This window comes from Strigops habroptila, chromosome 18 (genome assembly GCF_004027225.2).
Source record: "Strigops habroptila isolate Jane chromosome 18, bStrHab1.2.pri, whole genome shotgun sequence".
Lineage (NCBI taxonomy): Eukaryota > Metazoa > Chordata > Aves > Psittaciformes > Psittacidae > Strigops > Strigops habroptila.
The window spans coordinates 3,522,296-3,549,375 of record NC_044294.2 but is presented as its reverse complement, the minus strand read 5'-3'; the positions used below and the strand labels follow the sequence as shown (position 1 = coordinate 3,549,375).

At 45.2% G+C, this 27,080-nt stretch overlaps 1 protein-coding gene across 7 annotated transcripts in view; it reads left to right on the top strand.

The window, feature by feature from the left end:
• The first annotated feature begins 312 nt into the window (after window positions 1-312).
• Window positions 313-27,080, top strand: part of KCND3 (potassium voltage-gated channel subfamily D member 3) — a 130,816-nt gene continuing 104,048 nt past the window's right edge. For 3 of the 7 annotated variants that reach the window (XM_032920342.1, XM_030473052.1, XM_030473056.1), the window contains exons 1-2: window positions 650-793; window positions 5,679-6,863. In XM_032920342.1, the coding sequence (XP_032776233.1) occupies window positions 5,755-6,863 (1,109 nt within the window). In that variant the 5' untranslated portion in view covers window positions 650-793; window positions 5,679-5,754. Of the gene's footprint in view, window positions 452-649; window positions 794-1,501; window positions 1,850-5,678; window positions 6,864-27,080 lie in introns of those variants that run through there. The other 4 variants (XM_030473053.1, XM_030473059.1, XM_030473055.1 and 1 more) reach the window with 3 other exon arrangements.

The window sequence follows — 27,080 nt, the reverse complement described above, 5'->3', positions numbered from 1 at the left end:
ATGTGTCCAGTGTACAACTATTAGCATCCATATTGTAAAGATTATAATAGGTTGTGTTTGCTTATGCAAAACCACAGCTCATTACGAAGCTGCAGACACTGTAGTGCAGCTTACACACACTGCCGGGGGAAACTGTTTTGGGGGAGGATTACCCAGGACCCGACATTTGGGAATTAGTGTTAGATTTCCATAACTGCATTGAATTATCAGGGATTAGACAACGCTGAGACACTGAACCGGGGCCCGACACCCCCCCGCCCCAGGGACACCCGCTGGCGGGCTGGGGGGAGCCCCGGCCCGGCCCCTCCCCGCGGAGCTGTCCGCGCCCGCGGTGCTGATCGCCGCCGCCGCCGCCCCGCGCCCGCGCACTCCGCGCCGCCCCGCGCTCCCGGCAGCCGCATGGCAGCGGAGGCGCTCGGCGGGCGGCCGCGGCCGGCAGCGCCCTGCGGAGGTGAGGGGGGGACCGGGAGGGGACCGGTACCGGGGCGGGGGGGATCGACCGGACTCGGGCTGTGGGCACCGGACCCAGGGGTTGACCTACAACGGCCCCGGGGTGGTCACCTGCGGGCGGGGAGGAGGCACCGGGGCAGCGAGGGACAGGAGCGGAGCCCCCGCCTGCTCGCCTCCCCACCCCCCCGCTCCGCCCCCGGCGCCTCCCGCGCCCCGTCCCTCCCCGTTCCCGTCCGACGGCCACCCCGAGCCCTCCAGCCCCTGAACTCCCGTATTAAAGTGTCGCCCGGAGCCGCGGAAGGACGCGAGGCGATGGCGAGGCTGCCGCGCTCCGGTATCTCATGTAGGTATTTGCTTTACTTTATGGAAGTCGCGAACTATCGCGGCAGCGCATCAGCCATTGCCAGGGGCTGCCCGGCAGAGCAGGGCAGGACTGCGTGGCTCCCATTTGGGCTCAGTTATTTACTATATGGGGATCGCCGGCAAACAGATAAAAGAGCAAGGAAGCCAAGGTGTTGGAGCGTGGAGAGTCCAACTTCTGGCTGTGGATACAGAGGGATGGTGCTAGGGCGGTGTGGAGACAGGGCTCGTTTGGGCTGCTGAAGGGCAGGGCAAGGGAGAATGGCAGGATGAGGGTGAAAGAGGCATCTCTGAGAAGGAAGAGGGGAAAGGAGAGAGAAGAAGATTGGTTTAAGTCTGGCTTATTTATTTTTATTCCTGAGCGTTGCCTCCTGCCCTGGTGTAGGTGTTGGCTGTAGGTTTGTGATGCTGAAGGAATGGCTCATTTTCTTGCCCAGAAGGGACATCTGCATGATCCCCACACGCAGGGACACAAAGGGAGCTCCAGAAGAGACCTGTGAAGTTCATCCTCTACTTCTCCCCCTTTTATCCCCCCCTTTGCCACGGCTGTCACATTAGCATGCAGGGTAGGCTCTGGTGCCTCCATTTGCCAGTGGCTCTCTTAGCTCATGCTGCCGTTCCTCAGTCTCGCTTCACACACAGCCTGTCTCCCCAGGACCAGCTTGGGTCTGTCTCCTGGCTGCATCCAGGCGAGCGGCTCTCCGGGATCCGGTGCCACTTCCAGCTGGGTTCAGCAGTGAGAGCAAAGCTCCGAGCTGTGCTGGAAGGGGAGGGAGCAAAGCAAAGCAAGCACAGGCGAGAGAGGCAGGGAGAGACTCCGTCGCGGCAGTAATGAGGGAGAAGCTGTTTAGTCATCTCTCTATATATACTTTCACAATGATGATCACATTTACTGATTGCTTCTGACTTCATTTGGAGAGGGAGTCAAGAGGCAGGCAGAACGGTTCACCTTTTATCCTGAGGAGTAACTGCTCCCCCTTCCTTCCAGTTCCCCAGATTCAGCCCTACTTCTGGGCACTGGGAGCATCTTTCCTTCCAGGTAAGGCACCGCTGTGAGCTGGAGATGCAAGATGGGGCTCTTTGGGCTGCCTGGGAGGGAGGGGAGAAGTTTGCATGTGTTTATCCTAAGCCTGTTGCTTTTACTCCTAAATCTCTCCAGTGGACTGACGGAGTGAACATGTTGTGGAAAGTTTTATTATCCGATGTGATTGCGAAGGGAAAAGAGTATGTGACTGACAGAGAACAGGAAGCTTTGGCTGATGTATTTTGCTTTAAAGCAAATACATCTTTGCTGCCTGAGCCTGACCCAACAAGGACAGGGAAGGAGAGAATGGATGATCTCAAGGCTCTTCGCTCCCATTAACAGTGTCTCACTGAGAAACTCACAGTATGTTTATCGGTTGTATTTTAAATCATCCCTGTCTACTTCTAGAGAGGGAAACACTGTCAGGTTTTTGTTCTGTTTCTGCTTTCATGAGACTACAAAGACACATCTATAAGTACGGCATTGCCGTGGGAGCTGGCAGGTTGTGGAGTCAGCGGTTATTCCTTGACCCTTTAGGTGAAGAGAACTGTGTTCCCAAAGTTTTCCTCCAGAGCTTCACTGGCCTCGCCAGGCCTGCCAGGTTTTTGTTGGAGACCTCCAACTGTGTGCAGCACCGATGGCCTGCGGGAGCCAGCATGGGCAGGAGGGGCTCAGTGGTGCTGGGACTCCAGGGAGGGGGACAGGGGCTCACGCTACAGGCTCCTCTATCAAATTTGCTTGCACCTTTGCACTGGCCTCATAATTACCTAAAGAAAATCAATTCTTTTCTCTATAGATGCTGACTTTCTTAAATCAGAGGGAGGCAAATTACTTTATTTCAGGTACCAGGTCTTCTAAATGTCATCAGCAGGGAACCCAGCCTCTGTTAACTAGTTCTTTTCAAATTACATACAGAAATTATGGTAATTAAAATTAGAAATATGTGTGCAGCTAAATATATGCTTGTTAGAATCAAAGTGTGTCTGTTTGCTCTGCCAGCTGAAGAGACTCTGTCGACTCTACAGTAGATTTGGAGCCCGGGCAATTGCTTTGCAGCCTAGAAAGACTGTTAGCAGTCACCAAACCCCAGAATCCATGCCAGAAAAGGAGGATTCCTTCCACGTTCTGTAGATAATCTAGTTACTTCATATTTTTTACCCAGCTTAGTTTGCACAGCTCTGAATTACAAATCCAGCCCTATCTGTCTCTTAATTTTCCATCTCTTATTTTGGGGAGGGATGGAGTTCCAAGGACTCGTTGACAAGAAGCAAAACCTGTGTGACAGGGGATCTCATAACTCTTCTCCCTCTCAGTCCTTCAGACAATTTATAGCTGGAAAAGACTCTCTGTTTGTGTATTTTGAGAATCAAATGGGACAGATGTAATGCAACTTTGAAAACTAAACTGTGCCCACTATGTTCCTTAACCAGCTGCATCTCTTGGTCACAGAGAAATGGGAACTAAACTTCCCCAGAAGAATACCCCTCTCTTTCTCTTTTGTTTTAATCTCCTGTCCACTTCATAGCTGAGATATTTATAGCTTCCCCACATACACTGCCAGCATGAAAGGACCCATTTTATCTTTAAAAATTGATTTAAAAGCATGTAAGTCACTTATGAGTTACCAGTGCTTTATTAGAAGTATATGTGAAGTATTTATAGTTCCTCAGCAGCTAATGTAGGTAACCTGGAATTTACAACCAAAGTTCTAGAAGTACAGGAGAGATTTCTAACGAGGCTCCTCTGAGAAATCAGGGGAGATGAGGATCCAGTGCACTGTTGCCGGTCAGGTCACCCTACGTCGCCAATTAGTCCTGGTAGAATGACTGTCGTGGTGTCACTAATTGAAATTACAAAGCAGAAAAAACAGTTTACCAGCAGGGGAAACAGGAACAGGATGCATTATGTTGGTCTCTTGGTTATTTGCCTCTAGATATTTGGTGATTAATGAATAAAATGGTTCTCATTTTGCTGCCTCCCGTTTTTTGCAGCCCTGTTCTTAATGCTGGGTTTCATAAAAGTTCAAAGATCCTTCACTGCTGGTATAAGAAACCAGCAGCTCTGCTCAGAGCCACCGGAGATTGCCTTTCAGCTAAAGGCTGGGGCATGGTTTCAAAGTCATGTAGAGAAAGCTTGCAGTGCTCAGCCTCTTCCCTGCACAGATGAAGAGCCTGGTCTCCAGGGCTGTCAGTCTGGCACTATAATGCAATAAATCCCTTCTTTAGGGGGAGAGAAAAACTACTGCATAGAAATATTGAACAATTCTTTATAGGGAGATATTGCAGGCTCTTTGCTCCAGTGTTGTGTGTATAAGCAAAGTGTCTCCTTGGGATACGCCTCACTATGGATTATTATATGTTTCATAATTACAAAACCTCTTCCAGCAGCAGTAAGATGCTTGCACGAGGGATTTCAATTGTCCTTTAGATAGTAAAATTGCACAGAAAGATATTCCACATTAAGGTGATGAATGTTAATATGCCCTGAAGAGGAAGAGTGTTTCTGTGAGCAGTTTAGTCATTTTCACCACTGATTGATTCCATCATTTTTTATTCACTATTTTGATGGCCTGTTGGAATCAATAATGCTGCAGCCTTACTGGCTGGAATGGCAGCTTTCATATAATTAAAAACTTCAGAGTAAAACGGCCTAGAAGGATACAATTAAGCTTCAAAGGCCTGAGTCAGTGGAATCAATGGGATTTCCATTGATATATTGACTTTTGATAGGGCCCCAAATGCATCTTCTATGATACCTTTCTCCAGATAATGTTATGGTAGAGTTAGAAAAACATTAGGGAAGTGACAGTAAGTACAAGTGAAAACAGAACTTAAATACTGTAAGAACTCTGATCAATAAGAAACAGAAAATTGAGGGCTAAATCAGAACTACAATAACTACTCGAAATTCAAGAGAATGTTGGCTTCCAGCGGCTGATGATCTGGACAGCTTGAGATGTTGTTCATCTGAAAATCAAGAGTGCAGTGAACATATTTCAACCTAATAGTCTTTCAGTTCTTCAGCTGAAGGACTTCTGCCTCTGTTAGCTAGGAAATAATCAAGGTATCTTCCTGCTGGAAGAAAGCTGTCCAACTGGAGGATTCCCTCATTCTGATGTTCTTGGTATTCAGGTAGTAGCTTAATCCATCAGCTTGCACACCTGGGATTCACACTGACTGTTGCTCAGGTATTTGGAGCAACGTTGCCCTGAATTTTCCTCTAAGCCAGTAGATGGATGCAGTATTTCACAGGAGTAAAACCCATCTCTAAATAAAAGAGACCAGCAAAAAACTGCTGCTGAGGCCAGGTCTTCAGCTAAAGGTGGAAGAAAAGCAATGAAAACCAGAGAAACTTTTCAATTTCTTTCAGCTGAAAATGTTCTTAGTGCAAGATCCCTTATGTACTGAACCGTTCTAGGACTGGGAACCCAGCTCAGTCCGCTCATGGCTTTTCCTGGCATGCAATCTCCTTGGCTGAACTGCAAGCTGATTTCCCAGCTCTTTCTTGACAGCTGTAGTTAAACTGATGAGCACATGAGGCTTACACCTGGGGAATTATGGATTAGTCTTGTTTGTGAGGAAGCAAATATAAATTAGTGTGTTTATGCTACTTTTAAAATGCTTTTAATGAGGAATCATTTGCTATTCAAAATTTCAACCTATAATAATGCCATAACCCTGCAGAGCTGATTATCCTGTGCCTTAACATCATCCTTCAAGAGGGAGATGTGGGCAAGCCACTTGTTTTAATTCCTTGCGTATGTACTGATGTTGGACTCCTTAACACAATGGGGCAAGACACCCTGCTTGACTGTGTTGTGTTTTTATTCTATTCTCTATTGTAGATGGAACTGATCTGACTTCCAACAGGTCTCAGGAGCAGCCTAACCATCTTCTCCAGTAACAAGGCCTGGGGTCATCATGGCAGCAGGAGTAGCAGCATGGTTGCCCTTTGCCAGGGCAGCCGCCATAGGATGGATGCCAGTGGCCAACTGTCCTATGCCACTGGCTCCAACGGAGAAAAACAAGAGGCAGGATGAGCTGATCATTCTCAATGTGAGTGGCAGGCGTTTCCAGACCTGGAGGACTACACTGGAGAGATACCCGGACACTCTCCTGGGCAGCACCGAGAAGGAGTTCTTCTTCAACGAAGACACTAAGGAGTACTTCTTTGACCGGGACCCTGAGGTGTTTAGGTGCATCTTGAATTTTTATAGAACTGGCAAGCTGCACTACCCCAGGTATGAGTGCATCTCTGCTTACGACGAAGAGCTTGCCTTCTATGGGATCCTCCCTGAAATCATTGGGGACTGCTGCTATGAAGAGTACAAAGACAGAAAGCGGGAAAACGCAGAGCGGCTGATGGATGATAATGACTCTGAAAACAACCAAGAAGGGTCCATGCCATCCCTGAGCTTCCGGCAGACCATGTGGCGAGCCTTCGAGAACCCCCACACCAGCACCTTAGCCTTAGTCTTTTACTATGTCACCGGTTTCTTTATTGCTGTCTCTGTAATCACTAATGTCGTGGAAACTGTCCCTTGTGGCACGGTGCCTGGAAACAAGGAGCTTCCATGTGGGGAAAGATACGCTGTGGCTTTCTTTTGCTTGGACACGGCTTGTGTGATGATTTTCACAGTTGAGTATCTGTTGAGACTCTTTGCGGCCCCAAGTCGCTACAGATTCATTAGAAGTGTGATGAGCATCATTGACGTGGTGGCCATCATGCCGTACTACATTGGCTTGGTGATGACCAACAATGAGGATGTGAGCGGAGCCTTTGTGACATTAAGGGTTTTCAGGGTTTTCAGGATTTTCAAGTTCTCTCGCCATTCCCAAGGCTTAAGAATCTTGGGCTACACTTTGAAGAGCTGTGCCTCCGAGCTTGGCTTTCTCCTCTTTTCCCTCACTATGGCAATCATCATCTTTGCAACTGTGATGTTTTATGCAGAGAAAGGGTCCTCAGCAAGCAAATTCACCAGTATTCCTGCTTCCTTTTGGTACACTATTGTAACCATGACAACACTGGGGTGAGTATTACTTCTTCTTTCACTGAGCAGCAGGAGAGCATGTACTAGGAGCTTGACTTCAGTTACTCCTAAGTTTTTTCCTGGGTGCATGTTTAAAAAGGGGCTGGAACTGTTACGGGCTTGATTGTTCTTTGCCTTACAACTTCTGCAATTTATGCTTATGTGAAGTTGCGTAAAACAGAAAAAGCACTTACACCCACTTAACAAATGCTTGGCACAATGGAAATGAGTGCAGGAGGAGCAAGGCTGTGGTGTAGCAGGTCCTGTTTCGCACTCCTTCTGCAGGAGAGAAAAGTTAACATGATTGCAAGGGACCTTGGCAGGTAGAGCTTATGGTTTTTCAGGCATTCATTTGAGCCACAGATTTTACACAAAGTTACTGATGTGTGTGTTGTCTCTCTTCGTGACATTGGTCATTTTTATTTCACTTGACATGCCAGGAACTATAGATGTCCAATGGATATTGTGGGCCTCTATGCTGAAAATACTCCATGATTTCCAGGACATGATGTTTAGTACTTAACTGAGCAGGATACGGGCTTCTTGTCTGTGTTTAGTTGTGAGTTTAAAAAATAATATGAATATGCTGTTGCAGTAGAATTTCAAACATTCCCATGGACAGGTACAAAGATAATGATATCAAAGCAAGGGGAATGTAGCCTGGAGGGCACATTTTTCTCTTATATTTCATTTCCGTCTTACAGATATTTCTACTGAGATTATAGATTTAAGCTTCTTTTGCTCTGAACTAAAACCTTGGTAAGCAGAATGACCAAGCCCTCACCCTCACAGGGTTATATAAAATCAAGTTGGCATCACTGGCTGCTGCTTTAGGCAGACACAAAGTCAGGATCAAATGCAATCTTTTAATTCCATACATCAGAACAATACACTAAGTTTACGGTTACTTTGCAGGGAGTTTTCCCACTGGAGATTCACACAGTTTAATATTCAGTTGTAGACAATTCTCATTCTTGTAATGTGGTGGCCACTTTTTCTCTAAACTGCTTTTGATTTTAAACACTTCTCTGTGCCTATTATACATGACCAGGCTCACAGTAGCACTTTTCAATTATTAAAATCATAATTCAGCTCTCAGAAAGGAGCAGAATCTGACATATGACAACTGCAAGTCTGAATTTCTTCATTAAGTGAAGATGTAGAACACGTTTGTCATAGTCACAAAAAGACCTCTTTTTCCACCTTTTTATCATCTAAGCAAAGTTTGCATGTTCATATTACAAAAGCTGAGTTCCTTACGTGGGAAAAGAAGTCAGTGCTTGTTTAGAAATGGAAGTTGGGCTTTGGATCCCAGCACGCCCCAACCTGCCATTCCATATTCTGACTGGCCCATACTGGTCAGTTCCCACCCTCTCATCCCCACCATTGTATCTGAGCAGCTTCAGAGGGACACCTGTCCTGAATGGCTTGTTCTCACATGTCTTCTCTACGAGAGGGAAATCCGTGAAAATACAGCTCTCTTTTCTGGTTTCTGCTTAATAACGATGGCACCTATCTTTGTATCTGCACACACTTCTGGACATTCACACGTATGTTGCTCTATCTTTGTGATGGGAGAGTCTTGTTCTCTTTCCCTTCCTTTCTGAATGCATGGATTAACAAACCAGAGTGCTCCTGAGGACTTTAAAGTGTTCTCAATCTGTTGTAATCACAGAAATTAGAGATGAACGAGTGCTATAAATGAGTTGACAAGAATTTTAAAAATGAGATGTTTAAACATGGCTTTGTAAGAGTTCATTGGAAAGGGACCTATAAAAAGCTGTTAAAGCCTTGAAGCTTAAACTTCTAGTATTACTGATTTGGGATTTTTCTTGCAGGATTTTAATTAAAACAGGTGTCTCTAGAAAATAGTCTGTCAGCTAAGTTTAGTGTCGTACCACAGACTCACAAGCAACTCAGAAACCTCAATAACAGCAGACCCCAAAGAGGCCCTGTGCCCCCTGACAACACCTATCTGCCCACAACAGGTACGCAGCACTGCCTTATTCAAGCATCCAAAGCCAAACGCTCTCCACTGGCTTGCCCAAAACGTCTGCTAAAAAGAGGAGTTGCTGCTAAGAGCCATAAAAACCTAATTGCTGCCAGACCAGCTCCACAGGGCCCCACCAGACCCCTCCTTGGAGAGGCACTTTGTGGAGCCAGAGGGATGGTGCTGGGGTCCCGAGGTACCGATGGTGCCGGCTCCAGCCCCTGGCTCGTGCAGCAGCTCTCACCCACCGCTTGGCACCGCAGTACAGAAACTCTTGAGCTAGAAATGAAACTTTTGGCCTCAGGTCATTCCAACTTCTCACTCCCACCGTTGGAGTGGGTGGTTAACACCTCCTGCCCCCCTCCACTTCCCCATAAATCCTTCCAGCTTTGACAAACTGTCATTTTCACACAATATTTCATATACGTCTCTCTTCAGAAGTCATTTCAATATGTTTGGAAGGATCTTGTTACTTACTAATGAGAGTTCTGGCAATTCTTACCACACAGACCTTGCCAAAAAAGCAGCCAAAGTCTCCAACATGCTTCTTAATAGTTGGTGGTTGCCAGTTCACTGCTTGTACTTCAGCAACACTTAGAGCTTTTATGAGTATCTTAAATATTACCATTTGCCATTAAAAATTCAGCCAGCATTTCCAAACAAGAAACTATAAAGCACAATGGGTTTTAACTCAAATCTCTACACATATAGATGTATTTTTTGTTTTGAACACTGAAACATTGAAATCCAGATAAGTGAATGTTTCCCTGGCACTGGAATTCCACCATTGCTTGTGGCAGGATAATTTTTCCCATCTTACTAAGACATTCAAAAATTATCTCTGTTTAGATAAAAGTTTACTTACCACAACCAACCAAGGCTAGTATTAGGAAACCAATAACTCTTCTATTGTTCTGTACATCAGCTGCTGTTATTCCAGGTCCCTCAGTATCTTTAGGATACAACTGAATTCCCAGCTTGACCCAGAAATGAAAAGCAATAAAAATGCATTTCTCCTTGAAGGTGAAGCACTGCATAAAATAGATAAAGTGCTGCTTTTGGTGGGGTTACAATGCAAATCGGTCTGGAGAATTCCAGGATGACTTGCAAGCTCCTTAGGCAGTTAACAACCCAAGGAGATGGGTACAAGAATTTTTCTGGAATGGGAAACAAAGCAAAGGAATTAAATTATACTGACCCTGCATCTCTGATCCCTATGCTGTGCTCGTCAGCCCTGGTTTAACAGAGGCTGTTTTTAATTTAGCGTGATTTAAATTTTGCTCAAGAGGTTTTATAATGAAAGCATTATTCTTGGGTGCATCTTAAATCAATCCAAATTACTGAAACAACTATTCCAAATTAATTCAAAATCAGCTATCCAATTCATGCAGAAACACGTTTCCTCAGAGGCCAACAGCTACCCAGCTTCTCTCTTGCCCTTGTCTAAACCACCAATACAATAAGTATTAGCTCTGCCAGCCCCTGTTCTATGTTCTGCAGGAGGTTTTGACCTCTAGGACCCTCCATCTCAGCCACTTAGGGGCACAGTGCTGTTCCCAACCGTTCACATTCACGTCTTGATCTCTAGCTAACCTGCTACGCAAGAGCCACCAGCTTTACATCTATATAGAGGCAGTTTAATTTTCATAAATTTTGTTACCTTTTTACCAGTGTGTTGGTTTAATTTGCTTCTCAATAGGCTGTGGTTGTAGATGGGGCAGCCTCCTGTTTCACTGCCCACGAGCACACATCAAAACACGGCTGCTGTACGAGACCTCCCTCCCACTACTAAACCCCACACCGGTTTTGCTCAGAGCATGTATTTTTCTAAGCTTTTTATAGCTGTTTCCATTTCACCTGACGACAGCAGTATGTTTCAGGCTCTCGGGCAGTGTCTGCAACCCGCAGTGTAGGCAGCAAATTGTAGTTGTGAAAACCTGAGTGCCACACCCACCTGCACCACCTCGGGACATGGAGATGCTCCCCATGCTCCGGCAGAGCTGGGGTCCCTGGTGTGGAGTACATTGGAGCAGACACCAGCACCCCTATCCCCACCAGAAGCAGCCTTGGAAAAGGTGAGAACCTGCAGTATATCCTGAGGGAATCATCAGCGAGCTCTTTGGGCCATTTGTGCCAAGAAACCAGCAGTACCACAGACAAAGGACCAGAGGTTGTTGATGAAGTTTGTGCTGGTTGGAGCTTAGGGATAAGCTGTGTGATTTTCCAGTGCCTAATGGAGGCTGAGCTCCCAAAGCTCAGTGCCCTCAGAGTAGTCCTGGGAGAATCTGTCCTCTGTCTGACTGTCCCCTTTACAATTTGCAAGAACATAATGGTTTCAACATCACTATTCCTCTTTCAGATTTGACTGTGCTGGTCAATGAGTTCGAAAAACACACATCAGCGCACTTGGACAACACAGTCCTATCACTATAATTACTTTAAGGAATCAGGTTAATGCTAGGAAGTCAATAAAGCAGACGTGCTGGCCTGGTTATGTCAACAGCCCAATCTGGAGCAAGATCTGAAATTTCTTGTAGTTTTTATTAGCCGAGTGCTGAGAGAACAGGGAGTTGGGATCTATTTTGGTTTGTCTTGGCTCAAGCAGGTACCCCGTGGTTCTGCAGACCGTGGGTCAGAGGGAGCACAAGAGGACTGACACTGGATCAACCCCTCTGCAAGAAACATCATTGTTTTGCTTATTTGTTGGCCTTTCTTGTTTATTGGTATTCAATCATGGACAAGAAAGGGGATGAAGTAGTGAAATAGCACATTAAATACTTGCTGCCAAACTGCGACAGCTGAACTGGTATGAACTTATTGAATACTGACCACACTTCTTGCAAATGCTGCCAGGTACTGCGTGAACAGAGAGATCTCAGCAGTTATTTCTCAGTGCAAAGTCCTGAAAGCACTCGAGCTGATAGTAACCTTCATTCCCTCCTTCATGCAAACTAAGAGGAGTTTGCAAAGTAAGGAAAATAATAAATCATCTCTGGAGCGCTGCCATTCCCGGTTTCTCTGGGAAGATTGCTGTTTGGCTCCATAATCATATTGTGTGTGTCACTACTTCAGTAACTGCCATTAAACTGAATCTGAAAAATTGCTTTAATAGAAACACTACTTTGCATATTTAACGTCAGCAATGGAAAGAGGGATGAGATGTGGGATATTTCCTTTGCCTCTCACCATTTCCCACGCAGTCAACAATTCCTAAATCCAGAGGCCAAAGAACAGCTTGAATTTAATATACAGAAAGTCCAATCAAACAATGAATTGATGGAACTACACAAAGAAGCCATTTTCTTGAGCCTTCATTCCCTTGACACCAGTTTCATCTTACATGAAATGTGTATCAATTTTCTTCTCCTAATGGATTTACAGATATTGTGTGCAAAATGTCTTTGTATCAGAAACTACAGGGGGAACCTTTTCCCTTCGCTATCCTGGTGTAAATCTCAGGCAAGCATCTCATATTTGAGCTATCTGCATTCACCAGAACTGCAGAAGTATTAAAATACATTTATTCATTCTCAGAGCAAATGGATTTTTTTCTCTCTTAAAGAAAATAATTATCTGTCCTTATGCTGTCTGTGGCTTTGGATATGTGTAATGATTGCATGTATGTGCAAACACGCTGTTCTGAATGTGCAAGGCAAAATAACTTTCCTTTTGGGTAAACTCGTTGTGTGAGAAGTGAATTATTTTGAATAAGGCCAAGTAATGATACTGGCTAAAACCGTAGCGTGGCTGCTAAATTTACCAGTGGAAGCCCTGGCAGGGATGCATCTATAGCAACTGATTTACAAATTATTTCTAAGCTCCTCTTTCTTTTTTTTTCCTCCCTTTCTTTCTCGCGTGCATCACAGTAAGTGCCTGAGAAATAGAGATTAAAGATAACATTGTATTTCACTGGAGATGAAGGGAAGTGATTGGCGTGCTGACTGGATCGGAGCTATTTTTAGTCTTATAAAATGATAATTTCATAACAGTGCTGACCCAGTAAAAGTAATTAGTTTAGAGAGATCAGCTGAAAAGAAGGGACATAATAGCCAGTGTCAGTGGGAAAGCAGGGAAAGGGGAGGTGAAGGTAAAGGCCCTGCAACAAATTAGCCAAAACTAATTACATTTCGCAGCTGATTACAGCCCGTACAGTCAGAATCGGTGTTCAGTGTGAATTCTGAGCAATGCGGGCCTCCGCATCCCCCCAGCCTGAGGCTGATCCTACACCTAGACACTGCCAGCACCCACCTCACCCATCACAGCGACATCTGTACATCGCATCCTCACCCAGACTTTCCTGCCCGGCATAGATTGAGCACGGGGCATCTAAAGTATGAAATGAAACTCCTGCCCCACTTTAGTATTAGGAAAACAACATGAGACATTTTTACTGCAGTTTCTTAACGAATCTTAAGGGTCATGGGGAAGGTGTCCCTGTCCATGGCAGGGGGTTGGAACTGGATGAGCTTTGAGGTACCTCCCAACCCAAACCATTCCGTGATTCTATGATCTGTGGATTCTGGGAGGCTGAAGCCAGAACAGGGGAATACCTGTGATCAAACCAGGCTTATTTCTAGGGTGTGGAGGAGTGTTCCAGGCACTGTAATGCAATCACCTCATTAAAAAAAGGAAACAAAAAATACAACAAAAGTGTAAGATAACCAGAGAACCTTTTTTCATTGCGAGCCAGCATTCTTCCCTGCCACCCATCACACTTACAGCTGTACTCCAGGACCAGAAGGACAGGCAGGGTTCAGCCAACCTCTGCCTTCTTGAGAGGCAGTGCCTACACAAACAGATTGTGCCTATTTAACTATTTACCACTGCTACATTAGAGCACATTCAAGGGCTGTAATTCACCTCTTAAAGTTACAAGTAAGTGTGGAAGAGTTATTTTAAAATCAATATCCAGCAGAATGCTATTGTTCCAGCATTAAAACCTGCTGGGAAATTACTGGGAGGCATGTGGCAAGTCAAATCACTGCATGCCAGGGGAGGAAACAATTCATTACTCCTTTAAAAGGTGCAAGTCTTCATTGGCTTTCATTCTGGTTGAAAATGAAGCTGGAGCATCTGGCTCTTTCTTTCCCTCATTCTTTCATGATTTCCCTCGTTTGTTCTGTCTCTACATTGTGGACTTTCTCCTACTTCCTGCGCGAGGCCGTGCGAGGTTTGGGTCCGGGTCCGAGCGCTGCGGTGGCATTGTCACCGCTGTCACTCCTCCTGATGGAGAGTGGCACTCTGCATGTGAATTCTCTCTCACCTATAAAAGCATCTGCAACACCAACAAAACCCAAAGGGGCAGTACTCACAGTCATTCTCCAAGCAGGCTCTTCACCGCTCACGCTGGGGAGAGCCATGGAGCATCGCCTCAGGAAGCCTGCTGCTTTAATCTGGGCCTGCCATCTGTGGCCAAATTAAAACACAGATCAGCTTTGGGTTTTTGCCTTCAGGACTCTGTGAAATTTGGCTGATGTACATCCCCAGAAAGCCCTTGAGAAAGGATTGTTTGCTTCGGAAGAGAGTAGTCCTGCAGATCCAGGCTATGGGCCCCTGAAGCTTAAGCTTAAATAGAGATGCAGAGGACTCAGTGCAACTGTGAAGCCTCCTAACAACAAGGTCAAATAATTCCAGTAACAAATCTTGCATGTATGGAGGGAAGTGGTGCTGTTATTGAACGTGCCCCACGTATGGGTTTGCTGAACTGGTGCAGGAACAACACCCCGGCACTCACAGACCTTGCCCAGCTGCCTTGCAGCATGTTCCCTTCTAACAGCTCCTGTTAATCAAACAACACGTCCTCACCATGGTGAAGTACCTGGAGCTTTTGTTATGGGTAATTATTTTTCACGTACTTACTGCTTTATTCTCTGTGTACACGTGACTCCCCTTTGCCATCCAAAGACACAAACTGCTGCTGATTTTCTCTTCTTGTCTGTAGATACAGGGTTTCACATCAGATGTGAAAACAGCAGATGATAAAATCTTGAGTCCCTTTCAGCCTTTAGTATCTAAATGCACAGCCTTGATAACAAGATTTCACCCCACACCCAGACAGCCCCTTTTTTTCTTCTCCATACTAAGGAAACGCTATTATTTAGTTCTGCTTATTTCCCCACCCAGTTGTCATAAGCCTCAATTCCACGTCTCCATGTTCTACATACACTTCTGGGGTGTAATTTGGAGACAACACGTCATCAACAGTACGCACTTTTCTCTATATTTGACCTGGAGCACAAGGGAGCATCCTCCTTAAATATTAATTACCATCACTATGGAAAGAACAGAAATAGCACTTTATTTTTCAATAGGGTAATGCAAGCCAGCTATTCTCGCAACCTGATGCTTGGCAGAAGTAAGCTATCTGCAAAGGGAAATCTGAAATGGGAGAAAGCTGCTCTGAGCTGCTTTCTCGTAGAGTCTATCTACTTCAGGGTTTTAGTTTGGATCAGGAATGCTCACTGAAAGCAGCCTCCATCATCCTGTCCTTGCTGCAGTTTGGCTCACAGCACAAAGAGGTTTCAGAGCATGCAAACTGCATTCCTTCTGGATGAAATACAACTGGAAGATGCACACCAGGAAGGCATCTAATGTGCTCTTACCACTAATGGGCATTCAGTCCATGGACCAGACTAAGACTCGGCTAAAATTAATCTTCCCTGAGCTGTGCACTGTAGGGGTGCTTGGTTCCCTGCCCCAGCTCAGCTCCTGTTGAGCTGCACTACCTGCTAATGCAGATATATTTATTCTTTCCGTGCAATTGATCTCAGAACTCGCTCTCAATTATAATCCTGTTGTAGGGTCTTTGACGGTTTACATAGTTTGTTGGCCTTTTGTCATCAATATTAAATGGAGAAAAGCTTCTTTGTGACTCTTCAGAGGGAAGACAGGAGTAGGCTGCTGTCGATTTAACAGATTCTGACACCTCCGTTACTCCATTGCGCGAGAGCCCTTTTCTAGTAATCAGTGTCTGAAATGAGTAGAAACAGGACTGAAATTTACCACTTTGAACATGAATCAATGAAACATTATTGCCAACACACATCCTTCACTGTCACACATTTCAGTTGTGCTGTTGGTTCAGGAAGATTTAAAACCCCGTCCCCCACCCAGCTTTGCACCTGCAAGATACCCTTTTTATGAAGCTTACTCCCTTATCTCTGCATAATTAACCAAAGTATTAAATCCCTGGCTTTTGCCATACATGTGTGTGCTTTAAAACTTCCTGCAAGACCATGGAAGCATGTACAGATGGGCAAGTGTGGTCAGCTCGCAGGAGGCAATCACAACTTTTCCTTGGTGCCTCTTTCGTTTTCCTGCCTACTTGCATCTGCCTTACCGTCTGTTCATCAATCCCGGGAGCATCCATCATGTAAGAGGATGAGTCCTACTGAGTCAGACACTCAGCTTCAGTTCATGAAATGAGTTGGCATCATATTCTCGCCTTGGCACACTAGATGCAAAAGACTTCAGCCCTTTTAGATATTTTTCTGCTGCAGAGGACTAGCAGGGCAGGTTAAATAATAGAAACGTTCATTCAGCAAGACAGCTGTTGAATGAAAACATGCAAACCAGATGAAATCAGATAAAAGTCATCTCTCCTGCTAAGGGTCAAATCAGCTAGGCTGAAGGGATATGAGGTTTTGGGCTGCGGAGGGCTGAGCAGGATGAGTTCCACCACTAATGAGCTTAGTGAGTAAGCTCATTACCTAATGAGCTCTATTGAACAAGCTTCATTTCCAGCCTAGGAAAAGCCTTACAAATAGATAAAGCATAGGTAAACAGATCCATCAGTGTACACACAGAAGACTTATCTGTAACTCAAGAGCAAAGTCACGGTCATTGACAGAGTTTTTCCTGAAGGTGCAGATGCCAGGATGGATCAGAAAAGCAACAAATACCAGAGGCTCTTTTCCAGTTTTGACCTTTCTTTACAAAGTCTGATGCAAATAAGACTGCAAACCCAACCTGACCTGATAACACACACATGTCCTAATAACCTTCTTTCAGCATTAACCTAGGACTACTCTACCCTCCGCATAGGACACCACAGAGCTGGACAAGGTAACCTCCACAGGTCCTTGCCAACCAAAATTATCCTATGACTGTATAACCAAATGCTCCCGCAATGGTGCATCTCTGTGGATCTCCATCTGAAACCTCAACATTACTTTTGTGGCCTGGGAAGATGTGTCAGATCAGATGCCAGGTCTTACCAAATGGCCTGAAGGAAATCTCACATCCACACTGTCTTGTGGACAATATATTACCCAGAAAGGTCAGAGCCTTCAAGTATCTAGTTTGTAAGGAATGGTCTATCATGCACCCACATGCTGTTTAGCATAGTTTTCAATTCTGTTGGCTTGGAAGTGAAAGGAGAAAATGAGATTTCAGGAAATGAGACTTAGACCTACAGATGCTGAAAGAAAAATCTTTAAATCTTGTCTTCTAGATAATAACAGTTCTATTTAATTTACCATTTTTTTCTTAGATTTTCAGCAGATACTGAGGTATTGTTTGAACTATTCAGCTCCTATAGTTGTGCCACTCAGACACTGCCACCATCCATCCTCTGTTGTGGTCTAAGCAGAGATAAAATATCTTTGAAGAGAAAAAAGGAAGGAAAATGCCGATCTTTGCACTAAAAATAACTGCTAGTTTGGTGGGAGATAAAGATTTTTAGGAGAAAGCAGGTGTTCAGCCTTGAAAATACATATATTTAAACCTCTGCATGCCCTCAAGTGCACATCACAGGGTAAATAAACATGCACACAGCTCACTTGTGCATGTCAGTGTATATTCACATGACTGCAGCAGGAAAGCCTGACACCAAATGTACTGTGAACTGAAAATGAATTTCAGCAGCTTTTATGGTTCATTTTTTGCCAGATACAAGGGAGGCGTCTGGAGCTGCCTTGTCACCCGTGTGCAGGGGGCTTATTTGCTGCTGCAGCACAGAAACCCCACGCCTTAGGCGAGGCTGTGGCTGTGTGTGTCCTTCCAGGGCTGCCGCACTGACAGCCCCTTGCAATTCCACCTGTGTAAATAATGTTAATGATCCTGCCCACTCTGATCAGTGTGAACCGGGAGTAACTTCATTACAGTCAGTGAGTCACCCCAGTGAAAAACGAGTGTCACTGACAGCTAAACTGGTCTCTGTGGATTTGAATAGGTCGGGGTGTAATTTGGGAGATGTGTTATGCACTGCTTTTATGGGAGAGTCATTATGGCAAGAGATGCCTTCTGGTGTCAGCTCCTCCACGGAGCCATATCTCATCTTTCATGTTCGCCAGTGCTTTCCTTGGACATCCCGGCAATTTCCAGCTCTCAGTATTAGATGCACTATTGTTGGAGAGGATTTGTGTGCCATGAATAACTCAAAACAGAGTGGGCAGACAGCACATCTACTCCTATAGTGCTTGACTATACAATAAATTAAATCCACCCATTAAATCATCACATCATCAAAGCATGGAAGTGTTCAGGGCCAAGTTGGATGGGGCTTGGAGCAACTGGTCTAGTGGAAGGTGCCCCTTCCCGTGGCAGAGGGTTGGAACTGGATGAGCTTTAAGGTCTCTTTCAACACAAACCATTCTGTGATTCTATGTTCACAAACTGAGAAATAAGGCATTTATCGGCATATCTGTGCATACTGAATGCTTTATACTTATGTGAAATACTTATGCTGAAAGCAGTTGGCAACTAAATGCAAGTCAGACGAAGATCTGTAGAATTCTGTAGGAATTAAGCATAGCTATTGCACCCCGCGCTTGGAGCAGAGACTCCAGAGGATGTGCAGGCAGGCAGACGGATGAAGCCACTGGCCACAGCAGTGCACAGACAGACACACAGGACACTCACAGCTCTTTAGCAGTCACAGCACCTTTGCTGAACTTGGTTTACAATCTCAGACAGCTTAACACAACCGACTGCCAATAATATTAGTGCAACCCAGTAAAGGAGCAGGAGCTACCTGGCAGTGCTAGTTGAGCATCTCCAAGTCAAAGTAGGCGGACAGCTTCCTTTGACCTTGATGCGTCCCGTTTAATGGGTTACTCTCATCTTGTTCTGGATTGCACACAATGATCCACCTCTTTCTCTGAAGGTTGGCATCACATTTGATACAGGATACTGTAAAACATGTTGTAGAAGTAGGATGTCTCGTGTCCTGCATTTCTGGATAATGTTTCTACCTCATGAGCTGTCAAAGTGGCTTCGTGTAATGGGCTTCTGAAGGCCAAATATAACTGTCAAGGGATGAGGTTGAAGGGGTTTTTAGTCAGCAATGACTTTTTCCTTCATCCAGTCCTATCATCAGGGAAAGATATAACTGAAAGTACATCATCATCTTTGCTTCTGTGCAAGCTCTCACTATGACTCAGGACAAAAAGCTTCACGTGAACAAGGCAGAATTACAACAACTTCGTGCTTCCCATAGCAGCCTTTGGCAGGCATTTGGGAAGGGCCCAATGACCATTTGTCAATTAGTGGTATGAATCTGTGTGCCAGGATTCTCAAAGCCAAGAGATACTCAGATTCCACCCCTGACTGTGAAATGACAGAGATCCAAAGTTTTCTTCACTGTGCTCTCCTCTTCTGAACACCCAAAAGCAGTTGCCAACTGCTGGGGAATGATCTTTATAGATGGAAAAACCTCTGAGGCACTGAATACTGAATCCCTAGCTATCTTGGATTTAATCAGGTAAACACGAAGTCAGACATCCATCATCCCATACCTGGATCACTCCAGGTGATTCTGCTGCAAGATGGGCACTATCTCCGCCTCAGCTCAAAGATCAGAGGTCCAGAGGGAGAAGGTGACCTGACAGTGCTCATACAGTGCATCAGTAATCAGCTCCATTGGCGTACTTGTGCAATGCAATCTAAATAAAATATCAAAGAGCTCGATCTCCTCTCACAGATAAAAGGAGAGAATGGTGAAAAAAAAACCACACAGAATTTTAGATGAAGGAATAAAAGATGTTCTAGAGGTCTGTGGTTCCTTGCTTTATGGGGCAAGGCTGAAAATGATTTAGCAAAATGCAAAGAAAGATTGTTTCTTTCCCAGACGCTGATTTAGTGTTTAATACTAAAATACTATAAATAACAAATCTGCAGAATCCTCTAGCCAAGAAATGCATGTGCATGTAAGGAAACACACACAGAGCTCACCAGACGCTGCCAAGAGGTTGGCATTGCGCTCAACCTGCGGATGGGCTGTGTCTGTTGGAGGCAGTGAATTAGCAAAGCGGTTGTGGCTGTTCCACACCTGCCTCACCTCCCGTGGGCCTGCAACTATTTCTGTCCCTGTTCTGGCCTTTCCCCATGCTAAACTTTGCTTAATGAAATACCACAAGGTGACTATCCACTTTAAGCAATTACGTTCAAGACACATAATGACAATGGCCAGAGCCCGCACCATAAACACTTCCATAACACGGGAATAATGGGCAAATTAATGACCTTTCTATGGAAGTACAGTGAATAAAAGAAATCAAGAGACCAGAAGTTCCAGGCCAGAGCACACAGCATCCAGTGGACTCAAAAGACATACTAAAATCTGCCATATGCAATTCTAAAATCCCATGGATACAGCGAGTATATCCTTAGCCGTAACCCTACATGCATCCAGCTGGGAGTAAGTCAGATTGTGTGGGCATGAAAAAGATTCTTGAGGATTATGTGTAAGATGTGAAAAGCAATCACACTGCTATAAATGATAAAACATAACCATAAAATGAAACACTGAAGGCCTGAATGATTGGGCATTGATGCAAAGTGATTTTTAAATGTTACCATTCAGACATGGTAGAAAATAATATCCCTCTTGCAAAAAAAGCAGTACTGAGTGGTAGAAAATAAAACCCACTACAGAGAAGGCAGCCCTTGAGGAAAGGCATGGCAGAAGCACAGGCCTCCCTCCTCTGCCTAGCCCATCATTTCCAAATGTTTTCCTTTCTCAGTGTTCAAACTTCTACATAATTCAAGAGGAGTTCAATATGTGCTGTTAGATAGGTCTGAATGCAAAGAGCTGCAGCAGGATGTGCACCCGCAGCCAGGGATACAACAGGACTGACAGATATTTTGCTCCATTTCTCAAAAGTATCACACATGTGGACGTCAAAATAAAATTATCATAATTGGTTTAATGCATAGACATGTCAAAAGATTGCTCTTCATGTGCTGATATACTCAGTTAAAGCTCAACTGAGACTAGTCAGCATAAGGGAGAAATTCAGTACCCTTCTGGAGACACGTGCACTGGATAATACTTCTCTACTCTCTGTATGGGCTGATGTGCAATTGAACAATCTGAATCCTGGTCTAATCATCCACATGAAACAAGTCGAGCATCTCGAGGAGTGGCAGGAAATGAAGTCTAATACTTCAGAGATTGGGCTGATGAAGACATCACATGCAGCTGCCAGCAGAACTCCTCTTCCTACACCCAAGTGCCCCCCATGGCTTCCAATCCCTCGCGGGATGTGCCACTCCTGACAGCAGCGTTGCAAGGAGTATTCTCTGAACTGAAGAGATATTGGCTTTATGCCCACTGTGAATAATGGGCTTTGTCAGGAATGATCTATTTAAAAACTAACTACTACCCGGGGTTGTCTTTCAGATAGATGCAACCACTTACAGGGTACCACATTTGCAGTGCTGTGGACTCCCACATGGGGACAGTCAGGTTGTGGCTGCAGTCCCTGGCTGGTCAGGACAGCAGCGAGCCAAGGGCAGCCCAGCCATAGGCATGGATCCACATGGGAAAACCTGCAAGGCCTCACACTGCCATCAGCTTTCCCACGGACATGGAGAAAGGGGACACAGTAAGAGCATAAGCAACTAAATGGAAATTGCTTATTTCCTTCACAAAAGCCATTTACTACAGGGAGAACAAGTATCATACTCGGTCCTCATTAATCCCGTCCTTAGCACAGAGATGCGAGCTGCCTGGCAGGACGGGTAGGGGAAGCACAAATCAAATCCACTTGTCTTCTGTCCCACTTAGGTGTTTGTTAGGGCCAGTGTAAGCTCAGGGTTAATTACTAACCCTAAAAGACTCTTTCTTAGGAAGAATAGAAGAAAAGAGCTGTGAAGGGCCAGTTATTTCTGCTGCCTCTCCTACTGCTTATTTCCTAATCTGCATCCTCCCAAAATGTCTTATTTTCCCCATCCATCTGAGCCACTCTCTGCTTTCCTCTCCCTTACCCAGCAGTGGGTTTGTGCTCAGTGGGTTTCTGCTCAGGGACTCCTGCAGAAAGAGGGGCAGTGTCTGTGCTGCAGCTGTGGAGGTGACCCGAGCGCAAAGCTGTCCTACAACTCAACTGCTACAGCAGTTGTAGTGCTTCCGAGCCTGCAACCCCGTGACAGCTCCGAGGAGCAAACAGCTGCTGTCTGAGACAGTTCTGGTGACGTGAGATGATTTCAGAGACTGATGTTCTCCCAGCTCACTATTGACACATGGGACGGGTAAATGAGAATTACTTTGGCATCTCATTCACTTCTCAATCCATCTTCTCTAGTACTTTTCTCCCCTCCAGCCTGTACGTGGAAAGGTCAATCAGTTTAATTATGGATGTTAGACACATACATGCCATTTGCAGCTCTGCTAAGTGTGCTCACGCAACTGGAACCCTCTTGCACGCTCCTACTGACTTTTGCACCAAATATAATAGCAACAGGTTTCTTACAGCAGCAAAGAAACCTCCCCACGTGCTCACTGGACTGTTTGATAGAAGAAATAACTAACCGAAGAGCAGTGAGTTTTAATGACATTTCTGCAGCTTCACCAGGGCTGTCAGAATATGCTACAAATATTTATTAAAGTTCACTGCCTTCCTAAATAAACATTGACATCTCTATTTAACACAGTAAAATCCAAGTCAGCAAACAACTGAACCAGACAACGCAAACCATATGAGAAGGAATTCCCTGCTCCCCTATATACTTCTCAGTGGAGCAAGGGAACCTGGGCAGTCCCTCAGACCACCCCCTGTACCAGTTCAGCAGGAGCACAGCAACTTGAAGACAGCCTTGATCACATCATTCCGTGTTTCTTTAAAGACCCTGACTTCCATGGAAGGTGACCACAGCAGGTCCCCTCCTGTGGACAGCCAAGGGTGGCACCAAGATTTTCTGATGTAGAAAGTCAGCCTGGCACTTGCCCACCTGTAGCTTTCTTGCTAATCACTGTAACACCACCCCAGAGGACAATTCCACTGACAAGGTGGGTACTTTTGATACCTGTCACTTCACATAGCAGTTCTCTTTGGTATTCCCACATTTAAGACCCTTTGAAAAGCAGAGACAAAAACCCATTAAGGGACTATAAATGGTTGACTGAGACTTGTGTGTTATTTCTATCCCTGTGGAGAAACCCACAGAATTCTATAGGGGTAAAAACAAGCACACAAATTCACCAACAGGAGTTAGCTTAGTCCTTGGAAACGATCCTGTCGTATGTTCCAGGAACTCTACAGCAATATAAACTTCACTTTGAAATAAAGGACACTTTAGGATTTTTAATTGCATCCTAACCTTTCATTAATTGGGCTTTATGCAGTGAGCAACATCACAATAATAGGTCTGCAACCCCTGTGTGGAATGCAAATGGGCCACAAGCAGGGGAGAGCACCTGAGTGTGCCAGGCTGGCAGCACCGCAGGAGCGGATGGACTCAGCCAGCACCACAGAGACTTCCTCATTATCCAGTGGCCTTTGTTTTACTGGAATTACTTTCAAAACAAGCAACATCAGAAAAACATTCCCACACACCACAGATTTTGGCATTCACTCATCAGAGAGGCATAAAACAGCTCTAGAAAGTGATGGCTTTCAGCAGCTCTGAAAAGTCACATCTTAAATTTATTTCCATAATAATGAGGCTAGTGAACAATTCTGTCAGCAAGATTTATTTGCATACCTCACATTTATGTTTTCATGTCATTTCTGAACTTCCCATAAACAAAGGGTTTTACAGCTAATAAAAGTAATAATCCCGAGGGCAGGAATTTTTTTATGGCTCTGGCTGTACACGTGCAGTCTGCCTGCATCTGTGCCACAGCACCTGAGGGACCAATGCTGCAGGATGCTCAGCATGGCCCCGGCCATGCCTGCAGGTCACTTGTATCTGCCTGCAATGCACAGAAACTGCAGGATTATAGAATGGTTTGGGTTGGAAGAGACCTTCAAAGCTCATCCAGTTTCAACCCCCTGCCACGGGCAGGGACACCTTCCACTAGAGCAGGTTGCTCCAAGCCCCTGTGTCCAACCTGGCCTTGAACACTGCCAGGGATGGGGCAGCCACAGCTTCTCTGGGCACCCTGTGCCAGCGCCTCAGCACCCTCACAGGGAGGAACTTCTGCCTAAGATCTCATCTCAGTCTCCCTTCACTTGGCTTCCTTCTGGCCATCTCAGCCTTCCTTCTTCATGTGCCTTACCCTTTACCATCCCTCCACAGATGCCAAAGCCACAGCTGAGCAGCCTTTTGCCAGGGACAAGTACAGCTGCAGGAGCCCCACTGGGGAGCAGAAAGCCCTCGGTGTGGGTCCGCAGGGGCCAGGAGCAGCTGCGATGCAGGTCCCTGCCTTGCTGCAGCACAAACCCCTCTGCTCTGCAACACTGGGATAAAGTCCAGGTCCTGTCTGTGCCCTGTGCACAGTGGCAGGGTTTACTCCCCAGTTTTTAAGAGTGAGGTTCCCAAATCCTTTTGGAAACTCCAGCATTCCCTGGTAGCTTTGATGCTTTCATACACAGCTCTGGGCAGGGCGAGGGCTCTGGCACCGGCTGCATTGGAGCCAGCAGCACCTGAGACCTCTCCCCACGCTGGGCTGGCTGGAGATATTTCCCAGCAGAAACATGTTGTCTCTTGGGGATTACAATGTCATTTGTTCTAATTCTTGTTGACATTTCATTTCACACACTATTAAGTGAACCCCTTCAGAAGGGTGAAACAAATTTGCTTTAGAAGAAAGAAAAATAATGCATGCTTTAGGACGAAACAAGCTCATAATTTATTTTTCTGATATTGTTAACATATATGGTGCAAAACATCCAGCCAAGATTAAACAGTACAGCTCTATTGCACGTAATAGTGTACTGGTGACTATGGCAGCAAAGTCACTAATGTAACACTGCTTGCTACTATTGTCATTGCCATTTTTCATGGAATCATAGACTGGTTTAGGTTAAAAGGGACCTTAAAGCTCATCCAGTTTCAATCCCCTGCCATTGGCAGGGACACCTTCCACTAGAGCAGGTTGCTCCAAGCATCATCCAACCTGGCCTTGAACACTGCCAGGGATGGGGCAGCCACAGCTTCTCTGGGCACCCTGTGCCAGCGCCTCAGCATCCTCACAGGGAAGAGCTTCTGCCTCAGAGCTCATCTCAATCTCCCCTCTGGCAGGTTAAGGCCATTCCCCTTGTCCTGTCCCTACAGGCCCTTGCCCAAAGCCCCTCTCCAGGTTTCCTGGAGCCCCTTTAGGCACTGGAGCTGCTCTAAGGTGTCCCTTTCAGGAGCCTTCTCTTCTCCAGGCTGCCCCAGCCCAGCTCTCTCAGCCTGGCTCCAGAGCAGAGCTGCTCCAGCCCTTGCAGCATCTCCATGGCCTTCTCTGTACTCACTCCAGCAGCTCCACGTCCTTAATTTTTCAACCAGTCACAGTATTTCTAATTAAACCAATCTTTCTCTTTGTTAGTAAGTAGAGCTGAAATGCTTTCTGTAAATATCCAGTTTTGTATCTGCAATAATACGCTGCTGGATAATGGAAGGGCAAGTGTAAGGGAACCTAAATGAATCATTTTTTATTTGAGCAATTTAGCAATGACATATTATATCAATCACTTCTGTGCTGGGTCTGTGGAGTAAGCAGATATCCTGACACATTTTATACCTTTCTTTGAACAATATAAAATGACCATACGAGATGGACCAAGTTGCTGAAGGTGGCTGTGAATCTCTTTTAATGGCAAAATGGAGCAAGGAGGGAGAGGGACACCCTGTCCTGGCAGTGTGGGGCAGGAGGACATGCGGGGACAGTGGGTGTGAGACAGGGGACGGGCCATTGCTGGAGGACTAGTGCTCCCAGCTTTGGTGAGATCACGTTATGCAGAAACCCCCACAAGAACAGCTACTATAAACACACGGCTTCCTCCTGCTTTTAACTCCCAGTGTGCTACATTTATCTTCTGTGGTGATTAAAGCTCAGCAAAGTCATTAATACTAAGGCTTTCCTCACTGTATCATGTTAAGAAATGGACTTTCTTACTTATTTAAAGGAAATAACCCCCTCTTCCCCATCTAGAGCTGCTTTCACAGGGGAAATGTAATAATGACAAATACTGCCAAGGAGTGCATTTGTATATGGCTAGTCAACAACTTGATGAATACTGTAAAAACACCATTTATGGGATAAACAAAGGCCACTGTTTGCAGAAGTCACACAAGTTCATGATGGCAATGCAGCAAAGCAACGTGCAGGGAGGTGTCCTGCAGCACTGCCCATGGGCTGCAAACGTGGGGCTGAACCAAGCAGGGTTCTTGCCATCTCATTCCTGGGAAAAGTGAGGGCTTAGGGACAGACACACAGCCTGAGTGACCACAGGACTCTCACTCTTCCAGCCCAGCACCTCACTCATCTGCCCTAAAATGCTAGAAACTGGAAGGAAGGAAAACTTTTGAAACAAGGAAGAATTTTGAGGCTGAACTTCTCCTTTCTCAATTTTTAAACTGGGATTATGTCATATAATATCCTTAAAGATATTCCCCAAGGCCAGTCCCTTTTACAGTGAATAATACCTAATCACCCATTTCTTCCCATATAATATACTACCACCTTCTAAATTTGTCGATCTAATTAGCTCTTTCCCCTAACACTCAGTATGATTAAATCTGTATTAAAGCTTTCTGTGCAGCACAGGAGCAGACACACCTGAGCATTGCCTAAATTTAGCAGAGGACAATATTTAATGGGTTATTTTTAATGGATGCTAGAATTGCTGCATAAATGAATTTTGATTTGAGTTTTCTCAGCCTCCTTATTTTTTATCTCAGCTCCCTTAAATTGTATATCAAGCAGATTAGAAAGAATAATGGAGAAACTTACCTGGTACCATCCATCAAGTATCTTTCAGAACTAAATTAACAATGAGCACTTTATGCAAAAAGAGGAGGAAGAAACTAGGTTTCTTTATACTTCAGCTTCATCATTTTATAAGATGTGTCAGACTAGA